Source organism: Gobius niger, assembly GCF_951799975.1.
Source record: "Gobius niger genome assembly, chromosome: 4".
NCBI lineage: Eukaryota > Metazoa > Chordata > Actinopteri > Gobiiformes > Gobiidae > Gobius > Gobius niger.
The window spans coordinates 20,724,433-20,746,911 of NC_136855.1; the positions used below are offsets into that span (position 1 = coordinate 20,724,433).

Below are 22,479 nucleotides of genomic sequence, written 5' to 3' on the forward strand. Positions count from 1 at the left end.
ACGGTACTAACAAGGCCTGACCCTGCTTTGCTTTTGAGATCAGACGAGATTGGCCGTTCTCATGGGATGGTCTTCTCCAGTCATTCTACCAAAAAGGTAGAGGTGGATCCGGTTAAAACGGTAAGACGGGGAGAGGCCATTCAAACATTAAAAGTAAATTAAATAATTTTAAGACCATCTGTGAATTGATATGTGTGTAACAAAGGTTTTTGTATTTTTGCAGTAAAAGTTGTTTTTTTTTCTGTTAAAGAGTGGGTTGGAGAACAACATGGTTGTGGATTTGATTCCCAGCTCAGTCAATTTACTGAATGTCTCTCTTTTCTCCTCACCCTTTATACCCTGAGCTATTCTTATAACCACACACCACAATCACCCTGGGATGACAAGCTGCGACCCAAATATGACTAAGACTTGTAAAAAACAACATCAAATATTGTCTTTTCCTCAAAAAATGTTGTTGAATAAGCTTTTTGGCTGTTAATCTCTAAAACCAACAAACAGTGAAAACACAAGCAAACACAATACCCAAACATCTTGAATAAAACTCAAGATCTTTGGTAATATCATCGTCTAAATGTCCAACAGTCCTTAGACGGACGTCACATTCTGGGACAGGAGACCACCATGCTGGATGCTCGCAATGGGACACATGGGACATACGTAATGGACACAACTAATTGTGTGTTGATATGCTACGATCATGTGACTTGAAGCCCAGTAGCGACTTTCAGTAATGGTTTGGTGGTTTCATTTGAGTGATAATAACACAATATAAAAATTAAAAAAAGTATTTATTTGGTCACAAACAGCTGAGAGTTTTTGTCAATGTTTATTTTATCCCCTTAATCCTTATAAATGTATTCTACAAAATGTTGCAAGTACCTGAAGGACCCTGAGCAGTGGATCCTGATGGAGGAATTGTGAATGTGATGGCAGGCAAGACTGGATAATTATGTGTATGTGCATTGTGGAGAAGGCAGGAGGTTAATTCGATCCTATAGAAGCACAGCATGCCAAGGATTGGACAGCACAGCCCCGAGGGTGTCACTGGCCTCAACCCCAACAGGGAGCACACTGCGCACCACCACACACCGCCATTTACAATGTAGAATATAGATTCACTGACCTAAGGGTGTATACCCTAATAGAATTATTTTTGTATCTTATTTCGGGTGAAATCCCTTGCAGCCAAGGAGAATGGCTTATAAACATGGATTAAAAATATAGCATCTATATAGTGACTATCACATTAAAAAAGCATGGAAAGTATGATGGAGGTTAAAGGATGAATGTCTCCAGTGGAAATTATATTGAATTAGCAGATTATGCATCTCAAATATTTAGTTCGTGAGTTACTGAAAAAGCTACAGTAGGTAACGCTTTATTTGACACTACTAATATCTAATACAGATGAGACCATTTTATATATATATATATTTTACGATGTCCGTCAAAATTCCATCAGCTGGAGCCAGACATGCTGTTTGATCAAAAAGATCCAAGCTTTTATTTGGTCCTTCTTGTTTAAAATCATCTTCATATTGTGGTTTGTTTAGATGATTCTCCATCTTGTAGCACCTCACCCTCTGTCTCCTCCTCCATCCTCTCCACACTACATTACTCCTCTAGCCCCCAGCCGCCTCCACTCCCTCCCTTGTCTCCTCTCTGCCTAGTATTGATTAGAAGGCGAACCTCTAATCTCCTTAAGGTCATTAGGAACACTTAATTAAAACCTAGTTAGAATGCCTTTGTTCAGCCAAAGCAAATTGCAGCTGTTCAAACGCGATTAGTATGATAACATAAAACTTGTCGGCAGGGATGTCCTTTCGTTTGGTACCCGTGTTTACTCTATTATACAAAACATTAGCAAAATCTTAACTTGGCCAACAGCGGAGGCCTATACGTAATCAATTGCTTCTGCATTCTACTACAAAGCTTTGAAAAAAAAAAAAAAAAAGAATAATGTAGTATGAAACAAGTCATCTTCAGCACAGAAATTACTAGTTTGTTTATACCTCATGTTTTAAGGCCGATATAACTAAGACAGAGTCAGGGGCGTTTTAGGGTTTCTGGTAGGTTTCCTCTGCTGATGGAACCATCTCCATGGTTACGCACACATTCCATAAAAAAATAAAAATAAAATAAAAAACAATTGATCATGGAGCATCCTAGAGAACACATTGATGGAAAATATAGGTGCTAAGCTAACCAACTCATTGAAAGGTCAAATATGCACTAATATCTGCATTTTTTCCACATAAAAAGTAAAAGCATATAGGGTAAAAATGTGGGGATATCATGATGTTATTTATCTTCCAGTATACGCAGATATGTTGTACCATTTCTCCTTTAACATCAAAAGCAAACGCCATGATATGATAAACAAGTAGGCCTATTAGATGGCAGTGATCTCATTTTTTCAAGAAATTCGAGAAAGTCAGACACCTTGTTTGATAAAGTTGGACACCCAGTGTGACACCCCGCACTTTAACAGCAAAAATAATAATAAATGAACAGAAACATTTTCAAAAACTATTTGTACCATCAGTATACTGTGAAGTAACGCCGACTGTAACAAGTGAATTTCTCCTTTGTGAGATCAATAAAGGTTTATCTTATCTTATCTTATCTTATCTTATCTTATCTTATACACTAATTACAGCCACACCATGTGACATTTCACCCAATACACAGAATGAAATACAAGCTTTGATTTTATTACAGATATTTTAGTCTTTGAAAAATCCATAAAAAAATGCTTAAATAAATATGTGTTTGCTGTCAGCTCAGGGACACTGTACATTAATTAACATTTCTGTAAATGTGTAGTATGATACATATACAGGCAGGGTTAATGACTTCATGACTGTTGTGTACTGGGAGCGGGACGTTAGGTTTTGTATCGACAACAGAAGAATCCAAAATGTTACACAGTGTGACTTTAAATTATATATATTGTTAAAACTACACACAAGCTAAACATGGCCATGGTTCATTTGATATAATAATAATATAATAATAATTATTATTTTGCAGTCCCACTTTACCCAGACTGTGGAGTCCCACTTTATCAAACATGTCTGATAAATTGGGACACCACAAGCATTTTTAATAAAAAGCCCACAAACTCTTAACACCATTAAGTTGATAAAAAAAAAAACATATTACTTTGTTCCTCATCATGTCAGCTTTTATTGTTCTAAATTTCCACTTAAGCCTGTCCCTCTTAAGTGTTTTTTAGGATCCTGGGACAGAACGGGGCCGAGTTGCAACCGAAGGTGCCCACTGATATTGTCCCAAGATACTGTAATGAAAAATAGTAGTTTGGAAAAGGTTGCAAACATGGGCCAGAGGAGGGGGTCTGGCTTGTCCTCACTGGTCCCCCTTTACAAAAGTTTGTTTTTATGCTTTATAAAATATTATTTCTTAAGCTTTTGGTTCAATTAAATAGAATTTGGATAGATATCATAGTTATTTTCGGTTGTTGTAATTTATTATTTTACAATGCTGTGGGGGGGGGGGGGGGACTTCTCATGAGTCTCAACAACACTTGTCCGAAGCGGATCACCGTTGCCTAGGAGACGGCGGTATCTTTCTGCGCTCCTCTGAGAGCCACTTGTGGAGCAGGACGCATCCCACGTAAATGAAACAGTACACTTGCGGGGGGCGATTGTCATTTGCAAAGTCCGACACACTGAAACGACATGCGGTTTGTTTATTTATTTGGATTCCCACGGCTCTCCGCTGTTCTCCCAGGTATTGTTTTTTGCGTTACTTTATAGCCCTATGTGTCTGCAGCCTGGAAGTGCTGCTAGCCAGATGGCGTCTCGGGCTAATCTTCTTAAACGCTGCATGTTCTGAATAAAGTCGGGAAAAACTGCAACGTCAACCTCGTGTGGTTCTTCATTCATCTTAAACTGTCGGACGTAACCGGAAAAGTTGTTAAATCGAATGGAGAACGAATAAAGCCTTTATTGATGGCGTGCATGCGGTGCCCAAGGAGTTAACGCTAGCCTGCCGAAAAGGTTTTGGGAAGCGGAACAAGTTGCAGGTTTATTGACGCTGCGCTGCACCCGTGATGGAGAGCAGGCGCGCTTTCACAGGGACACAGAGCGACAGGTAAGTTAACTGTGCAGGTGCATTTCTTGAATTTGTGCTTCTGTAAAGTAATCCTATAGTCTACATTTACGTACCCTTCAGTGGGCATTCATAGGTCCATGTAATTTTACACTTGTGATGCTTCGTGCCCTCTCATTGTTCAAAATGTGAAACTGAAGAACGACAAGAATCGGAGCTTTTGTGTAATTGCCTCAGTTTCAAACAGACTTATGTAACAAGTATAGGGATCATTGCCAATGTAAAAGGGTATAATGAATTCATTATAGACTAAAAGTGGCAATAAGTGGAAAAGTGGAACACATTGTGACAGCTGAGCACCAGCTCGATCAGGCAGTACATGATAGTGTAGGCTTTGGCACTGGAATAGCCTGCATGACATTTCACTCTCCTCAGATTTGTCACAAGTTAGCTTTTGGAGTGAACATATCTCTCTTTCCCTTCTTTTTTCCTTCTCTAGATTGTGAAATCCTAGCTATCATGTGAAGCTTTGGCTGGAACGGGAATGTGTGTGGGTCAACGGCTGTGTTAGCCAGGGGCCAAGTCTAACAGAAAGCTAAGCTTGGTGCCCTCATCCTTGGGAGACAGACCTGTAAAATGCCCCTAACCCTGAAACCATGAAACCATGACAGGCAGGAGGAGCCCAAGTCCGATTGGAAGGCTCTGGAGTAAAAATCGGCTTCCTGAAAAGCTTGCATCCTGCAGGAATGTTTTTTTTTTAACCTAAACTTGAGGTTCTGGAAAAATGGATGATGCAAAAACCATTGGAGACTGCAATAATAAGATTGCACCAGGTCAATGGTCAGAGAAGGACTGAAGAAGGGAAAAGCAGAAGAAAAATGGAAGGAAGAGAAAAGCATCTGTCAATAAACCAGCTCTGTGCAGTCAGCAGATGGAAAAAGCTGGAGTGCCACTGGAAAAAGAAAAGAGAACAAACATGTATAACAATTGAAGATACATTTTTGTTTATGTTGGAGTCAAAATCACAACCAAGAGGGGAGGCAAAGCACTCCACGTGCACTTGCCCTATTTTTCTTCGGAAACATATTAATAAACAAAAGGCAAAAACCAAGTGGAACATAGCCTTACCCTGGTTTCCTCTCCTGTTGTTCATCCTGTGTTTCACACCCTCTTTTTCACAGGTAAGTGACTCAAATAAAATTATTAGAATTGTCTTGTTGAGATTGTTTCAGAATCATTATTCCTCAAATGCTGGAGAAAATTAAAACATTTAAATTACGTTTTACCCTCAGGGACATTTTCCACCGATGGAGAACATTGCCGCTTTCAAACCTGTGTCCATCTCACCTGTTCACTCCACATGTGGTTTTCCTGAGCGGAGCAGCTACTGTCAGTCAGCAACTTCACACGCCGAGCTTCAGGCGTGTTACCAGGCTTTCTGTGTCCAGGACTGTCCCTATAGGTCCTCCACTCCGCCATATGCCCCTCTGCTACTATCGGCTCACAGGTTTGAAAAATGCAACTATGATACAAATTTAGCTGTCTCATTTTACTTTTCAAAAGTTCATTCATCATACAGTAACTGAAAACTGAAAACTCAACTATGTAACCTTAACAAAACTTTGCTTTTCCTCAGGGGTAGCTGTGTCACAGAAGATGACAACGGCACTCCTACTTCTGAATCTGATGCAAGATCTACTCTTCCCTTGGAGGATGGGTCTACGGGATCCAGTAGTGTGATATTTTGGCATGCGGAGGGTGGATGCCTGGTGTCTCCACCGTCACAAAAACTTGGGAGCTTTGGGTCACTCACATTGGCAGTCTGGCTCAAGCCAAACACTACAGGAGAAATGTGAGTTACATTTTAGTGTGTGCTACTCTTCCCTTTCATAATGTGTGTTGTTCATATTGATAGGTTTAAGATGGTTTCGTAAACGCTCTAAAGTGTACAGGCCAATACAGAAAGTGGCTTGGCTGGACTCTTTTACACTTGTGAGAAACAGCGAGAGATGCAGAGTTGATATTGATCTAATAACGAGGAGCATCCGGGTCAGGTCAGGATTGCATTGAGAGGCTGGATGCTAACAACGCATTGTCATGTCGTATAAGAGCGAAAGCTGATGAGAGTGTGTTAGTGTGTCTGACGCAGCACTGGGACAGAGTCGAGTTACACAAACTAGTATCACTTGACAATCTCTCTCACACAGTCACACACTAGACACGTGTATGCACTCACAAGGATCAGTTGACTTTGCTTTGTAACACAGTCCTCCTCAGCACTCACCATTTGGCACCAAAGGAACAACACAGGTGCTTTGATTATGAAACTTGTTTAAATGCACTAATGGTAGTTATAGTAAGGTGGAAAATGTATGCACAAAGTTTTCCATCACATTTGTTCATTGGTTGATTAAGCTGCAGTTAATCAACCAAAGAACAATTCAATTAAAGTAGCCAAGCTGCACTTAATAGTAGACCTCTACCAAGGCACTGGTCCTGTCTTGCATTGGTAATTTACTTGACAGACATAGACTCAAAACTGAAATTTGGTTTGTGGCATTTAGTGTGACTCTTACATTGCATAGCTTACGATGGACTAAACTCTACTCTACTAAAACAAATAGTGCTTTAAAATTCTGCTAAAAAGTTTGAATTATCATTATGCAAAAATGTGTCTTTTTTTAATGATATAAAGATCTTTTTTGCATATACATCGTGACGATTTTTTTCTGTGACAAACTCAATTGTGTCGTCCGTGTGAGCAGCAAAATTTAAGAAAAATGTTTTACAGCTCATTCAATCATTTTTGTCCATGAAGTTGAGTTTCCCAGGGGATTCCGATGACAGATGAGAGTTGTTGTGTAGGTCTGGGCTGAACATGACTCCTGTAAGGCTGAATGCATCGGAGTGACAGAAAATATCCATCCCCACCCCCAGTTTGAATCAGTTGCTGTTGTTGCAGTCAGGCTTTTGTTGCACAGGTGATCACAGCGGCCATCAAAGAGCCAGATGAAAGGAGGTCTCTATCCTCACCTCTGTCCATTTCTCCTCGCCCCTTCTGTCTGGTCTCCGCTGTGCATTCTGTGATTTCACAATGCTTTCTTCACAATAGAACAGTCAAACACCTGTTTCATAAACTCAAAATGTTGCAATGAATAGTGAAGAAAGTCAGCAAAGATAGCACTGTAGCATAGCAGACTGGATTAAACTAGTTGACAACAACAGAAACAAGAGAAGTTTACACCTGAATAGCAGAGGTTTTTACATTTTATTGTCCTGTCACATCTCAGTAAATGACAAAGTGGTGGTTCCTGGAAAATAAATAGAAGTCACATTTTTGATGGTACATTTAAAGCTTTTTCACTGTGTTTCACTGTAATGTTTCTTGTATTTCTACATTTTCAACGTTAATCCTTAAAATATCTGAGAAAGCGCATGTGTTTTTTAATTTAAAAAAAAAAAAGTCTTACGGTATCTGTGTAGCTGGCCCAGTCAAACTCACCACATGTGCAGGAATACAGATGCTCTGTTTCTCATGCATACATCCATATGTGATTTATTGGCGGAGCTGTTCTGGGTTCATAAAAGCCATGATTTCCCATAAAATGTCAGTGATGGTGGTTAATATGAGGCGTGCAGTGTGCATGTATGTGTCTGGAGCACAAAGCCAGCAGTCATGTAAAATATTGATATTCCATGTGTAAATGTCAAAAAGAGAGACTGCCTGTTGTGCTTCCTGACATTGTGGCTCTCACTGACTTCAGTCCAGCTCATTAAGTGATGCTGCTCAAGTGCACTCCCTTCATTTCTCTGCCAAAGTACACCAGTGCAATTGTATATAAAAAATAAAGCCGTGTGATGGATGTTTACACTTGAAGAAGATTTTGATGACCAAGACCACAATGGGTGGTGATATACCAACACAAAATAATTGTGCTAATCGATGCTAGGTGATAGGTGAAGTAATAAGGACAGGTGTTAGTGTCATTTTACACTAGCACGTGTATGACCAAAAAACAACTACCAAACAAAAATGCTAATTTAAGAATTCTATGTCTAACCAATACAGTAGAGCCAGTGTTGTACAGTACAGGCCAAAAGTTTGGAAACGCTTTTTTCATGTTTTCGTTTTTCCTTTCATTTCAAACTCTTCCTATGGTAGATTCTCACCGAAGCCATTCATTAATGAGTGAATACATACGGAATTGTGTTTTAAACAAAAAAAAATTGACTTAAATTCTTCCAAATCGCCGTCTGTCGCTTTGATTACTGCTTTACACTAACATTTGCTCAGTTAGCTTCACGATGTCGTCACAGAAATGGTTTGGACTTCTCAAACATGTTGAAAACTATCTCAGAAGATGACCTTATGAAGCTCATGGAGAAAATGTCAAGAATTAAGGGCGGCAATGTTGAAGAATTTAGAATATAAAACGTTTTAACGCCTTCAATGAAAATCGTAGTCTGTTAATAATGTTGAAAATAAAGAAAAGCCAAGACATTAAAAGTGTTTCCAAAGTTTTGGCCTGTATATGCGCTATTGTCTAATGTTATCCTTTTCTCTTTGTTCTGTATAGGATGTTACTTGAGATGAGCTCAGAGGGAAGCCTTGCACTGGCAGTGACAATATCTGAACTAGCAGTCTCTCTGCGATATGGGGCAGGCAGTGTTCGGACCCCTCTGATGGTCAGCTTCAGTACCAGTGGCAGACTTACACCTTTGAAGTGGACACACTTGGTTCTACAGGTACAAAAAATAGTCATAATCTAAGTCAGTTTGTGCATTCAGCTTGTCAACCATAGTTAAATGAGTATTTGTAGAGCCACACAGGATGTAATCTACAGGAATAGCAGGTTTTATAGAAATCTAAATACATATTATAAATACCTAAATAAGTGCAACCTTACAAATTGAGTTTGAGCCATACATATAAATAAATACGATTCACTATGTTACTTGTAGCATTATTTCAACCATTAAACATTTCTTAGCACAGCATTCCGGAGCATGTCACGAGTCATGTGTCAGTTTGTCAAAGCAACAAAAAAGACAGTCAAAGGGAATATATGTTTCCAAGTGCCCGGAGCATTTCACACACACAAGCATGGTGCCAAGAGCAAGGTGCTGTAGGGATGCTGCTGCTCCCTAGGTACTTGTCTTATCTGATTATGGTAACGACACAGAGAACAGTGGAGGAAGCGCTCGCCTGGGGGAGAGAGGAGCTGTGAGCAGGGGAAATGTGTGCACTGAAGTAATAGCAGTTCACTAAAACAGCTCCCGGATGCTGAATATTTGGTAATTGATAGCTTAATGGTTAGAGATTTTGTAAGTGGTTGAAGTTCTCTTTGATCTTTTATTTTCTGTCATTTGTGCCTTTAAGTGGTATGAACGAAAGGTGATACCAAAGTGCACTTCTCTTGACATTTAAACTGACCAGTATGCTGCACGCTACACTGGTTTGCTTTTTAGTAAAGAGCTAAAGAGATTTTAAAGGCCTATGCTGAATCAACAACTTATACCTGAATTGTGTATTTGTGTTTAGTTGTGTGCTTTGAGTAGGCAGGGCAAGTTTATTGGTAGAGTACAATTCATATACAAGGTCATCGAAAGTGCTCCACAGTTGCATACAATTACAAGAAGGCAGATAAAATCAGTAATCCTGCATGTTTGTGTGTTTACTGTATATTTGGGGGTTGAGATGATTTTTTTCTGTAAAGCACTTTGTGTCACAATACATGTTTTATAGAAAGCGCTTTATTAATAAAGTTTGATTGATTGATTTATGTTGACCAATTATCAAATCAAAACACCCAAAAAGGTTTTGTCAAGTATACTTCCTTTTCTCACGACACAAAATATTTATTATCATGTCAAACCAGATGCAATGTTTTGAGGGCTAATTTTCAGCACCTGTCCAGAACAACGTATATAGTACATCTTACATAAATGGTTAAAATATGACAGAGAAAACAAACATTATTCATTTTATTTATGAGGGCAACTTTTGGTGGATTGTTTTAATTGCATCTTAAATTTGCCATTGTTTGTAAACATCCATGTGTCCACAAATTAGGTTAAATTTGTTTCCCTTTCCTTTTATCTTTTTTCTCATAGTATTGTCTGATTTTAAGTAATTGTTATTGTTATATATAAGTCTGCACGTTTCATTGGTGAGTGTTTGTGTGGATTGTGTGTGAAGGTGAAGCAAGGTTGTAATGTCAGGATGAAGTGCACACCTCTATTCTACCCTCTGCCCGCTGGCACGGGGTCCAAAAGGCCATGAGGCTGGCATCAATTATACAGTCAAGAGGCAAGAGAGGTGTTACTTTAAGTAAAGTGTATTTTTGCGTGGTAGTCTAATAGTAATTGGATAAACAGTGACTGACTAGCTGGTGCAACTGTTTGTGTTTGTGTGCAAGACATTTGCTTCCCAGCTCGCCCAGTACAGCCATTAAATAAAAAAAATATGCCCAATAAAAACAGAAATGAAATGAAACTGAATTGGAAATACAAAAAAAAAAAAGTTAATCAGTATTTTTCTGTTGACACAGGACCAAGTAAATAAACCTTCCTTGCGGAATACAGCATGTAGTTTTGTTTGTTTAGACAAAACCTGGTGGATGTGTTTTAACTGCTTTTTTAATAGCCTATGTATTTTTTATGCCACATTTTTTTCCTTTGTATGATTTCTATGGCTTTTTGTATGTAAGAAGAAATTATCCTAGAGACCTATGGTCTCTTTTGGCTATTTCATGGAGACAATTCCCCCTTGCATCCCTCTATGGCTCATCTATCTCTTCTTGTGTGCCTCCTATTTCATTGTCTCCTTCTCCTCTTTCATTGTATTCCCCCCTTTCCCCCTCTCTCTTATTCTCTCCCCTTCTTTGTCTCCCGCGGGACAATTTTCTTTTCTTAAATAAACTGTCAAAGCTAGTGTTAAAATATGGGCCTAACACGAGGCGAGCGCAGCAAGGCGAAGGCATGGGGCCTTGGGCTGGTATAAAACATGGATAATATGCTGTGAGAGGTAATTGTATCTTTTAGCACTGAGATGAGTAGAACAAATGTGTCTCCCCTCCATCCTCTCTCTCTCTTCGTGTCTTCTCTCTCTCTTCCTTTACACAGACACGTTAATGTGCAAGAGGGAATATCAGCTGTACGCAAACAGTTCATAGTGAGTGAGGGAAGTATGGGCCACTAAAGAGGGCGGGCTAGACAGAGGGGGTGAATAACAAGAAGCGAAAGAGTGGTAACATAAGACAAGATGAAAGGGAGGAAGAGGTGACAGCAGGTCCCACAAAGTGAAAAGATGAACTTCATGAATTTAGATTACAATGTTAAGTCACCCACTCTATGTCTTCATGTCACATGTATGAAATATGATTGGCCTTTCGCAAAATGAAACGATCCAGTTTTACCCATGTAATCAGTATATGTGGTGTATGGGCAGCTATTGACCTTGCTAAGACAAGCACACTGCGTATTGCAATTCTCTTTCTTCCTGGTAACAGTAATAAATGATTCCTGGAAGAGCCTGGGACATTTAGTTAAACATGTAATGTAAGATAATGGCAATTAATAAAAATGTACGCCCCATTTACCTTTGCATTGCATAAAAACAGTACTAGTTTAAAACAGGTGCTGTGGCCCACTTGGTGTACAGAGCCATACCTTGGCACGGGTGTGAAAATAGAGAAGAGTTTCAGTCCAAATGCCAGTCTCCAGATCACTAAAAGCTTTCGACACTGGATTTCACTGGGCTTTTAGAGAGGCTTAGGAGGTAACACTGCCAAAGAGGTGGCTTCTGTATAGGAAAGAGCGGTTACTCGCGACATTAAAACCTTTATAATTACAGGTAATTAAAAAGGGTTGAAGTATTAGTTCGACATTAAAACAAACAGGTTTATTTTACACCGTAACATCATGGGAAGTAACAGCACTGAATACAGTGGGTCTTTGTGTATATTGCCAATAGAGCGTTTGGGAACACCAGGAAGCCTGGATGCATGTAGTGTGTCAGTGAGTGGTTGTAGGTGGCCGGAGGGCCCAATTGGCTGCCTTACTTCCATCCGTCTACCCTTGGGCAGCTGTGGCTACAAAGTAGTTTACCACGACCAAGTATAGAGTGAATGAAAATGCAATGTAAAGCGTCTTTCAGTGTCCAGAAAAGTGCTATATAAAATATTGTTAAATATTTTAAACTTTTGTGTAAATTCCATTAAACTGGCCAGACTCCTGCATTGATATATTAGAGAATTTAAGATTTTTTTCAATGATTGGCAAGTTTTTTTGGTGAAAGTGGAAGCAGAAGAAAGGAGTGGGCTGGACGGCCGAGGGAGAAAAGGAGGGAAAGTGTTTGTGAAAGATAACAAAGGGGAGGTGGTTGTGTTTGAACGGGGCGCGTGGCAGCAGAGGAGGATGAAGTGCTTCAGGATTCATTTACATCAGGCCTGACAACTGCTTCACATCTCCCTGAGAGCCACACAGCTGTGACTCACAGACTCCTAAAGAGGGGCCTTCTCTCTCCTCTCTGCACCCACTCCCTGACTCTTTCTCCTTCTGTGTCGTTGTCTCTCCGTCTTCCTCCCTCGTACGCTCTCCTGTACTCGCTCTTGTGCTCTCATGCGCTTGCCAGTCTTCAATCAGCCATCATAAAAGTGTCTGTCTGGGCGTCTTAACTATCCTCTGAGAGGCAGACACTTGTCTGTGCTGCCTTCATCCCCTAAAGGCGTTTTGGACTTGGACTTATTTCCCTCCTCACACCTTTTCAACTTCTCTCAAGAGCTGACAACAAGTGAGTGCGACAGGGCAAGATAAACATGAGGGAAGGAGACAGGAGGAGAGATGAGTGAGGAAGTCATGGATGTAGCATAAAGCCAGCCGGAAAAAATATAATAAAATATAAAGAGTAACCAAATGACAAAAGACAGAAAAGTAAGACCCAAAACCCCCCCAGAAATGAAGTAAATGACCTTGCAAGTGAGAGAAAGGACGAAGTGAGAAGGAGCAGAGCAGAAGAGTGAAGCTGGAGAGGAGGGGCTTTGGTCTGACAGAGACGTGCACGTTTATCAGTGGTCCCACAGTGAGCTTCCCCAAGGAAGGATTTGGAGATGGGCTACAGAGAGAGGGGCATGGGGCACATTGAAGTTTTTGGGAAGCCCCTCTTATGGAAGTATCTCCCTTTTCCCTCAGGTTTGATGTAAAAGCAGAGTGGCCCGGCTTTGACGCTGTTTTCTGCTGTGCAGTTTTTAATATTCATGCTGCAGATCTGGAAGGGAGAGAGAAAAAGAGTGGAGAGGAGATTTTTGGTCAAACAGAAAGCTAATTTGCGACTGAGGCAGTTTAGCCTGAGGCTCTTTCTGCTACTAGGGAAATGAGCTGGAAGATTAGCTGTATGTATAATTCACACACTTGCCTCTGTTCTCCACACACACAACACTGACACACACAGGTCCCACATCCCAAACACATGGACATTGCAAATACACAAATGCAGCCTGTGCACATGCACAAACCAACTGTCACATGGATATTCACATTAGAGTTAAGATTTTTTATCAAGTATTCTTGACTATTACCTTAACTATTACCTTGACTATTAATTGTACACTGTATTGCACAATGTACAATTATGTAACAGTTATTATGGTTTTTAACATTTTCAGATTTATGAAAGACAAGTGAGTCTTTTCCTGGACGGTCTGGAGGAGGATGGGACACCTTTTCAGACTCAGATGCTGTCTAACAGGATCCCTGATACTAGTGAGGGCGGCGCCATGTGGGTGGGCCTCAGCTCTAATGGTGAATATATAAGATTTCTTTAAAAAGATTTTGGAATCAAAAATGGAAATGGAAAAATAGATACAATAAAATATGGTTATTAAAAATAATCAAAAATGCATTTAGAAAGTCATCTTTATCTGCTGCACATTTATTCCGCATGCTGCCTTAATCCCCATTCAGCTATACCTTTGTGATTGATTGGTGGTGCCTGTGAGCCATCTCAGAGTCAATAGAAGAGAAATTGAGAGAAAAATGATATCCGTTCATCTGCCGGGTGATAAACGAGTGTTTTTCTTCTCGTTTATCAGACATTGATCCTTAGTTCACGGCAGGTAGCATCTGATCAGCTGAAGATCACATCAGAAGTGCTGATCGATACATGTGATTGGCTCAGGGGAGGCAGAGTGTGTGGATGTGTGTGTGTGTGTGTGCGTGCGTGCGTGCGTGCGTGCGTGCGTGCGTGCGTGCGTGCGTGTGTGTGTGCGTGTGTGTGTGTGGGTGTGTGTGTGCGTGTGCGTGTGCGTGCGTGTGCGTGTGCGTGTGCGTGTGCGTGTGCGTGCGTGCTTGTGTTGGATGGGTGGGTGCTGGTTGAATCTAGAGGGTGTGCATTTTTGATCAGTGGATTGATTATGCAAATGCTAATCAGATGTATTGCTCAATGACTAAGTCGGTTTTGGACTGCACCCTGTTAACACAAAGCTGTATGTCTGTTTGAACAAGAAGTTGTTTCTTTACCACTGTCATAACAGTAATAGAGCCTTCAAATCAAACACATGTTCAGTACAATTGTTTGCTTGTGAAAAGGGATAGTGACAATTTGTATGTTGTAGTGTTTTGCTTTAGGGGGAAAAAAAGAATGGGAGACTACTTGAGGCAGCAGTGAGTGACAGAAATTGACAGAGACCTACACCATGAAGAGAGAACTAAAGCTTTACCTTGCATCATCCAGTGACAATAGAGGGAGTGCTTTTCAAAGGAAAGCATAATCCCATTTCCACACGCTAAAGAAATCCAGTGCCAAAGCCTAAAGCTGTGCAGCCACACACTACTCTAGCACTCTTGGATCCTCTAAGTCTCTCTGTTTTACACTCATACGGCCCCACCTCACCCCCAGCACTGCACACACGATCACACCAGTTCAGTGTAGTTGGAATTCGCCAGACAGTGCCAGGACTCCCTCTGAAGCATGCAAATACACACTGCTGCTCTCTTTAAAGTAAAAACGAGTGGATGAACAAACAACATAGAATGTGTTTCACCAGACAGTTATGGCATTGGTTCTGTAGATGCTTGAAAGACATTATCCACCTTCTAAGACTTGTAGCCAAACTTGATTTAAGTTTACCGAACACTGAAACCCACACTGTTCTGGGCCCAAATCACTCGCTGCTGTTTTGAGGCTTTTGTGTCACTTGGTGCAGGTTCCAGTCTTTGGAGATATGTCGGATTTTTTGGTTTTTAAGCTTTGTGGGCTGTCTATATTTTCCAGCCTGATATGAGCATTGTGGTCTATATATTTTCTGTTTTGTTATAAAAATGCGTGTGTGTGTGTGTGTGTGTGTGTGTGTGTGTGTGTGTGTGTGTGTGTGTGTGTGTGTGTGTGTGCGTGCGTGCGTGCGTGCGTGCGTGCGTGCGTGCGTGTGTGTGTGTGTGTGTGTGTGTGTGTGTGTGTGTGTGTGTGTGTGTGTGTGTGTGTGTGTGTGTGTGTGTGTGTGCGTGCGTGCGTGTGTGTGTGTGTTCCCAGTCAGTCAATTCCAACTTGCCATCACAATGTATGAAGGGAATAAACTATTGTCCCTTGTTATGAACCACTCACAGAAGTGAGTTGTCAAAGAATATTGTCAAAATAACCTTACCAAGTAAACCTAGTGCATCAGGAATGAAACAAACATCCGCTCCAACAAATAAATCAAATATTCGTCCAGCAGTGTGGCACTTGTAAAGCCATGTTGATCTGTAGGAGAAGTGATGTAGACTCAGACAAGAGTCATTGAACTGGCTATTTGTCACAGCCGTGTGCAGCTGTAGGCGGCCTCACTTAGCAGGTACACTGGACTGATAAGCTAATCTTCTAAATACTGTGAAATCCTCTCAGACATTGCCTTCCGTACAAACCCATTAACACCTTCTTTATGGTCTTTCTCTTTTCTTCACTTCTCTTCAGGGTCCAATCAGTTCATTGGACACATGCAAGACTTTAGATTTTATCCTGCCACTCTGACCAACAGGTGAGCTGAATGGACAAAAAAGGAACAGCATGTTAAAGTAAATTGATAATGATGGTTGGGCAGAAAAACTGTTATAACATAATGTATAGAATTACAGTACAACATTATAATGGTTAGTACAGTTTGAATATGCACTTAAGTAAATGTTTTTTTTCTGGATTAATACAGAGAAATTGCAGAGTTGTATTCTGGGATTCTGCCTAACCTCCACACACAATCAGAGTGCCGCTGCCCGCCCAGGCAACCCAGAGTCCATCCTTTAGTGGAGAGGTAAAGTCACGTTAGTCTCTTCTAACCAACACAACAGTATTTTCTGCTCTTTCCATTATTGATCCTTAATTTCCAGATACTGTATTCCCAATGGTGTCGAAGACACTACAAATGACAGAGCTATAAGACTCAGTGAGAAATCTCACCCCCTGAGTTATTTAAATGATCACAACATGGGTACCACATGGATCTCCAAGAATATGAGTACACATGAGATGGAAGAAGGAGTCACTATTTCTGTCAATCTGCTAAATGGACAGTACCAGGTAAGAGAACATTTGGAATATTATTGAGCTGTTGTTGTCAGCAGATAGTTATATAAATCGTTGCTATTTTTTATTAAATTGATATCTATCTATTCTGCAGGTTTTCTATGTCATAATTCAATTTGGCGGTCTTTTACCTGAAGCAATAGTCATCCAAAGACGCTATATTGATGTAGAGAAGCCACACACAGCGGAACAGCCCTGGTCGGACTGGCAGTATATAGCTCGAAATTGCAGTATGTTTCAAATGGACAATAATGGACCGTTACTCAAATCTGACTCGGTCAACTGTTTGAAATTACCCAGGTAAACACAAGTTGTATGTGAGATATTTGATTCAATTATTTTATTTCTCAAGATGGGTTGCATGTAGCTGGAGCATTTTGTAGCAGTTTCTGGCATTATGCATATTCAGCCTGTTTGTTACAGCCTTCAGCCATTTTCTCAGTGATTTACTTTATTTTTGGCGCATTCTGTCATGCTTAAGATACCTAAAAACTATAGTGTAAACAACAAGTTATGTCCCTTACCTGTAGAATTACCTTTTATAATGAGGCAGGGAATGAGAAGAGACTCAGATGTTCCACACAAAATCTTGGCATAATGAAGCTATTTTCTGATTGAGCAACTGTGTATGTCCTCAACAACTGTTTCTCAAACAAATACTTTTTCAGTGTGGTGCCATATTCCGGTGGAAACGTCACTTTCAGCCTTCTGACTTCTGAACCAAACCTGAGACCTGGTTACAATGACTTCTACAACACCCCTGCCCTTAAGAAAATGGTGTATGCCACACAGGTCAGAGTACATCTGAGTGGACAGTACCTGACCACAGAAACTGGAGTGAACCACGGACACCGATACTACGCAGTCAAGGAGATCACAATTAGTGGAAGGTATATTATGTTCTTCTCACAACCAATGTACATGATGCTTATGAAAATATAATTTGACAAGTTTCAACAGAGCTTTCCAAAGTTATTGAGCACATCTGCCTATTAGACTGACAGTGTTTTTATAACTGTAGTAATTATAGGATTATGCATAAAGCAATCATCTCTAACTCTCACATACCCCTCTAAGCTGTTTTAATTAGCAGCTTGTTGTAGTCAAGTGGCATAAACAAAGATTTGGAGCTTCTGAAATCTCAATCAGCTTCTGTAAACCCTCCCCCACCCCATTCACACATGTTCCACTTGTGTCCTTATTCTTTAGAGGTACAAAGCTCCAGCTTGGCATCGTCATACTCATTTGGAACTTGAGCTGTATGCATTCATAAGCTGGGCTGTTTGGCAGGATGTTATTGCATCATTGGTAATTTATACAGTATATCAGTCAGTAAAGTAACGTAACTGTGCACTACCTCTACTTGTTTGACAGACAGACAGGCAGGCAGGCAGGCAGGCAGGCAGGCAGGCAGGCAGAGAGACAGACAGACAGACAGACAGACAGGCAGGCAGGCCGGCAGGCAGACAGACAGACATTCGTTCTTTACTTTATATTGCCTGCCTGCTATCTGCTCCTGCACTGCGGTTTAGCCTCTCAGCGGGTTTAAAATGCAACCTCCACCGTCACTGCGGTTACATGACGAAGGGAAAATCGAATCCCAGCCTATTCAGACTAGAACAGGATTACCCCAACCCATGTAAACCCGGGATATCCAATTGGGGGGTTACAATCCGATTCATCCCCTGAGCCGAACAGCTGATCAGACAGATTGGAGCGGCCTGAATCAAGGCGCATTGGATTAGCACAAAGTAAAACGAAACGGAAACTAACTGTCAGGCTGCCGAAAGCAAAAAACAACAACACATTGTTGAATAGCATTATGTAGGCTACTTCTTATGGACTTCTGCCATTGTTTAGCAAAGCTGCGCACTACTACTCCAACAAGGAAGACAGGAGAGCTAATTTTAGTGGCTGAATCAGAGCCAAGGATGTGTCTCCCATCGAAGCTCCCCGAGATCGGAGTCAAATCTTTAGCCCAGTCGAATTAGACTTCACATGTAAACGTACTGGATGGGCTTCTGACAACCAGAACAAACTGTGCTTAACTGACTTTCACAGTAACATTATTATTTACACTGGTGATACAATATAACCACACTGTTTGGGTGAACAAAAATTCAGTAGGTCTATTATTTTCTCTTGATTTTGGCCTGTTTCACCATATTCTTTGAGATAGGTTTGGGGGTTCAGTCACCCAGGAGCTTGGAGTAGAACCACTGTTCCACCATGTTGAGAAGAGCCTACTGACGTTACTTGGGCCCCTGCTCTAGTGGGACTACGTCTCTCTGTTGGCAACGAATGTCTCTGGATCCCCCTGGAAAAGTTGAGGAAATGTGCATGGATTGGAAAGTGTAGGCATCTTTGCTTACGATACCAAACGATACCATACGATACAATGTACTTTATTAATGCCAAAATAAATTCAGTTTAGACTTGACTGCTACCTCCAAAAACCCGGCCCCGCGTAAAATGAAAGAAATAATAGATTGATGGATTTTAACAACTTCATAGCTTTTTAAAATTTCTTTTTTAAATCTCACTCTCATTATGCTTTCTGCCCAGACAACTGGAACACAGTAAGTCAGATAAAACCTGTTTCCTAGATCCAAGTTCTGACCTTCGACGACAACGCAGCGTTTTTCCTCACCAAGTGTAAATGTTTCTACGGTTTAGGTTTGCAGTGTTAACGTCACTAACTCAGATAACTTTACAACCACAAACCCTCAACCTGACCCGAATGACAGGCCAGTAGTGACATGTGCACTGTTGTGCACCTAGTGTTAAAGGTTGTTTGTGCAAAATTGTTGTTTTGAAATGTCTGTTTTTGATTTTTTTGATCTTCCAACACTGTAACACTCTGTGGCATAAGGAGGTCATGAGGATATATAAGAATAGGGAAAAGTGAATATCAGAATAAATATTTAAATTTGTGTCACGCTGTGTGTGTAAATCTGTGGTCAAATGAGGAAGGAGGCAGGCGGAGCTGTCCACGACCTGCTGTGGGGCTGCTGTAATTCTTTAGATGGCATTTATAAATGTTGAATGCAGACATCCTAATGGCACAATTGCTGCTGCATGATTGTGGAGGGGAATGGATGGAGGAGGACATTTTGTGTATGTGCCTGCCTTCCTATTGCTTTTCTTTCTGATTCAACACACATTTTATTGAGAATGTTGAAAAAATTTAATTTGTGTGTCTCGTGCAGATGTGAGTGCCATGGCCATGCGGACAACTGTGATACAAGTGTGACTCCCTATCGCTGCGCATGTCTGCCTGAGAGTCATACAGAGGGCAACAATGTGAGTAAAATGATTACTTCAATGCAGGAAACACATTTTTCCACAAAAAAAGACTACAACATGTGTTTAAACTTACTTTAATTGTTTTTGTTCAGTATTGCATAGCTTTTCTTCATTACAAAACAAGCTTAACAAAGCTATACCTTATACAGAATGTTGACAGGTAATGTTAGGAACTCTTTACAAGCATTCACAAGTTCAGTTTGACTTCTTCTACTCTTTAGATTTTACATTATTCATTTGTTCATTATTCCTCAATGTTTATATCATAATATCTGATGCTTGTTTTGTGTCACAAATTTGTAGACAAGCCAGTGTCTTTTTTCTTTTTATGTAATGGGTTTACTTTGAATTTATCATTTGTATTATGGTTTGTAGTTATTGTTAATGTGTCGAGAATTATACACATGTTCTCTTGTTAGTTTGAATGTTTGAATATGCCATTCTTTACAGCTACACGCCCACCATCTCTGCACTTTCTTACACTCTTTTCCTCTCTTGGGCCTCTGTTTAAATAATGTCTCAAATTGACTTGAACAATGACATTCCCAGAGCTTGCATTTCTAATCAGCTCTTCTGTCTGTTTGTCTTGTTTCCATTTTTCCAAGCATCCCCTCACATCCGCCGCCACCATTCTTTTTACTCTGTATTTGATCCTATTATATGACTCAAAAATACACTCCTGTAAGCACTTTTATCCAGGTTCATGCAGTATGTAGTACTTTTCTCCTAACCAGCCCGTCATACCGCTGAGTGAATATTCAGTACCTTCTCTGTCTGTCTCCGAAATATTGGAACATAAAAGGCTAGGGGGAATATTAGCTGTTAATATTGCATGTGTTCTGTTGACTTGGATCGGCCGTGCACCATGACGGATGTTCGGCTAATCTGGAGAATTTCCACAGTGACATTAAAGTGACAGAAATGCTCAGACATGTGTCAAGATGATCAACGGGGGCTTGAACAGAGACACTTTAAATGGTGCGCACCCGCCTTTAAGCACACATGCATTCAGGCACACACTCATTTCTTCTACTTTCTCCTACTTCTCTTTTGATTCTTTTCCTCACATGCACTCTGTGTCAGACATGATCTCTCAGTCTGTCACTCCGTCTTTGTACCTCTCCACAACTGATGGCAGCATTTTTGTCAAGCTATAGCATCAATTGTATTGTACATAACATTATGAAGTCATTCTGGCTCAACAAAGGCTTAGCAAAAGATTATTGACATTTGTGCAAAGTAAGCTCACTTGCCTTACAGTGCAATGTCTGTACATTGATAAGTGATTGTCAGTGTATGTCTTTGCTCAGCAGAATCCAGTTTGCCCTTAAAGTTCTAAAAACTATAAACGTGCAAACTACTTTCTTGACACTGTGCACACTTTATATAAAAAGACAAATAGACAGAGAATTGCACATTTGAATACATTTTATTGCAATAATCTTGGCAACAGGTTAAACAAGACAAAAGTCTGTTTTACTTTTACAACCTGTTACAACATTTGCAAATGTTGGAAATTTTGTCTTATTCTGTTCCTTTCCAAGATTGTTCCTGTTTGTTTACTTTTGCCTCTGTATTTTGTATTTGTCCTGTATCTGCCATGGATGGGATATGAAAGCTGCGTTTTGTATGTCTGACTGTGCATGTCATACACAGATACTGATAGCTCCTGACGTTAAGTAGCATTGTCCAGGGTCTTGGTTTGCCATAGTTTGCTTGAACAGCAGATTTTTCTTGTGGGGTTAACCAGGTTAACACCTGATATACATGATACACACACACACACATACACACATACACACATACACACCTACACACACACACACACATCAACACCGCTGCGCGCACACCAGTGGCACGACCTTTGGAGAGAGACCGTGAAATTGGTCACAGCATTTAGGATAAGATGAGTTGCCCCAGCAGATTAACACACATACACACACATAAACACATACAGAGACTGGTGACAGGCCGTCTGAATGTCTACAAATCCATTAGGCCAGAAGCCTCACTCAGCAGCTTTTTCCATAAATATACCACAGGCAAATGTATCTGAGAAAGAATCTTTTTCTTTGCATCTTTTTACATGGAATTAAAAATGTCATATGTTGTACAGTATAATGTTATTCATGTCTTGAGATGAAAATGTAACTTGAAATACTTTTGACTGACACTTTATAACCCCTAGTTCTTAATTGGGGCTGTCAAAATGAACCACGATTTATCGCATTAATCAAAAACATATTTAATTGCGATTAATTAAAGGGGCTAGATGCAAGTTAGCCATTTTATATTCACTACTGCCACCTCAGGTCATATGTGTAACTGCACCTTCTATATTAAGCTCGGGCATGACGGCAATTCGGACCCGAAGTAACACCTTTTTGAGGGACAGTGCAGGATTTTAGAGGCAGTTGTGGTGAACAGGTCTGGGCTCATTCTACACCTTAAGACATTGTTGGAACATGTAGGGGGATGAACATACATAATTTTAACATTTTTAAACTCCGTATAGTCCCTTTAAATTAATCGCATCATATGTT

At 40.4% G+C, this 22,479-nt stretch overlaps 1 protein-coding gene across 1 annotated transcript in view; it reads left to right on the forward strand.

Moving 5' to 3' along the window:
* Window positions 1–5,123: 5,123 nt before the first annotated feature.
* Window positions 5,124–22,479, forward strand: part of ush2a (Usher syndrome 2A (autosomal recessive, mild)) — a gene marked incomplete at its 5' end in the record, with an annotated part of 121,725 nt that continues 104,369 nt past the window's right edge. The window contains 11 exons of the mRNA XM_079554493.1: window positions 5,124–5,258; window positions 5,370–5,584; window positions 5,714–5,929; window positions 8,655–8,823; window positions 13,743–13,878; window positions 16,025–16,088; window positions 16,257–16,358; window positions 16,435–16,624; window positions 16,725–16,930; window positions 17,299–17,520; window positions 19,840–19,933. Coding sequence (XP_079410619.1) covers window positions 5,124–5,258; window positions 5,370–5,584; window positions 5,714–5,929; window positions 8,655–8,823; window positions 13,743–13,878; window positions 16,025–16,088; window positions 16,257–16,358; window positions 16,435–16,624; window positions 16,725–16,930; window positions 17,299–17,520; window positions 19,840–19,933 — 1,749 coding nt within the window. The remainder of the gene's footprint in view (window positions 5,259–5,369; window positions 5,585–5,713; window positions 5,930–8,654; window positions 8,824–13,742; window positions 13,879–16,024; window positions 16,089–16,256; window positions 16,359–16,434; window positions 16,625–16,724; window positions 16,931–17,298; window positions 17,521–19,839; window positions 19,934–22,479) is intronic.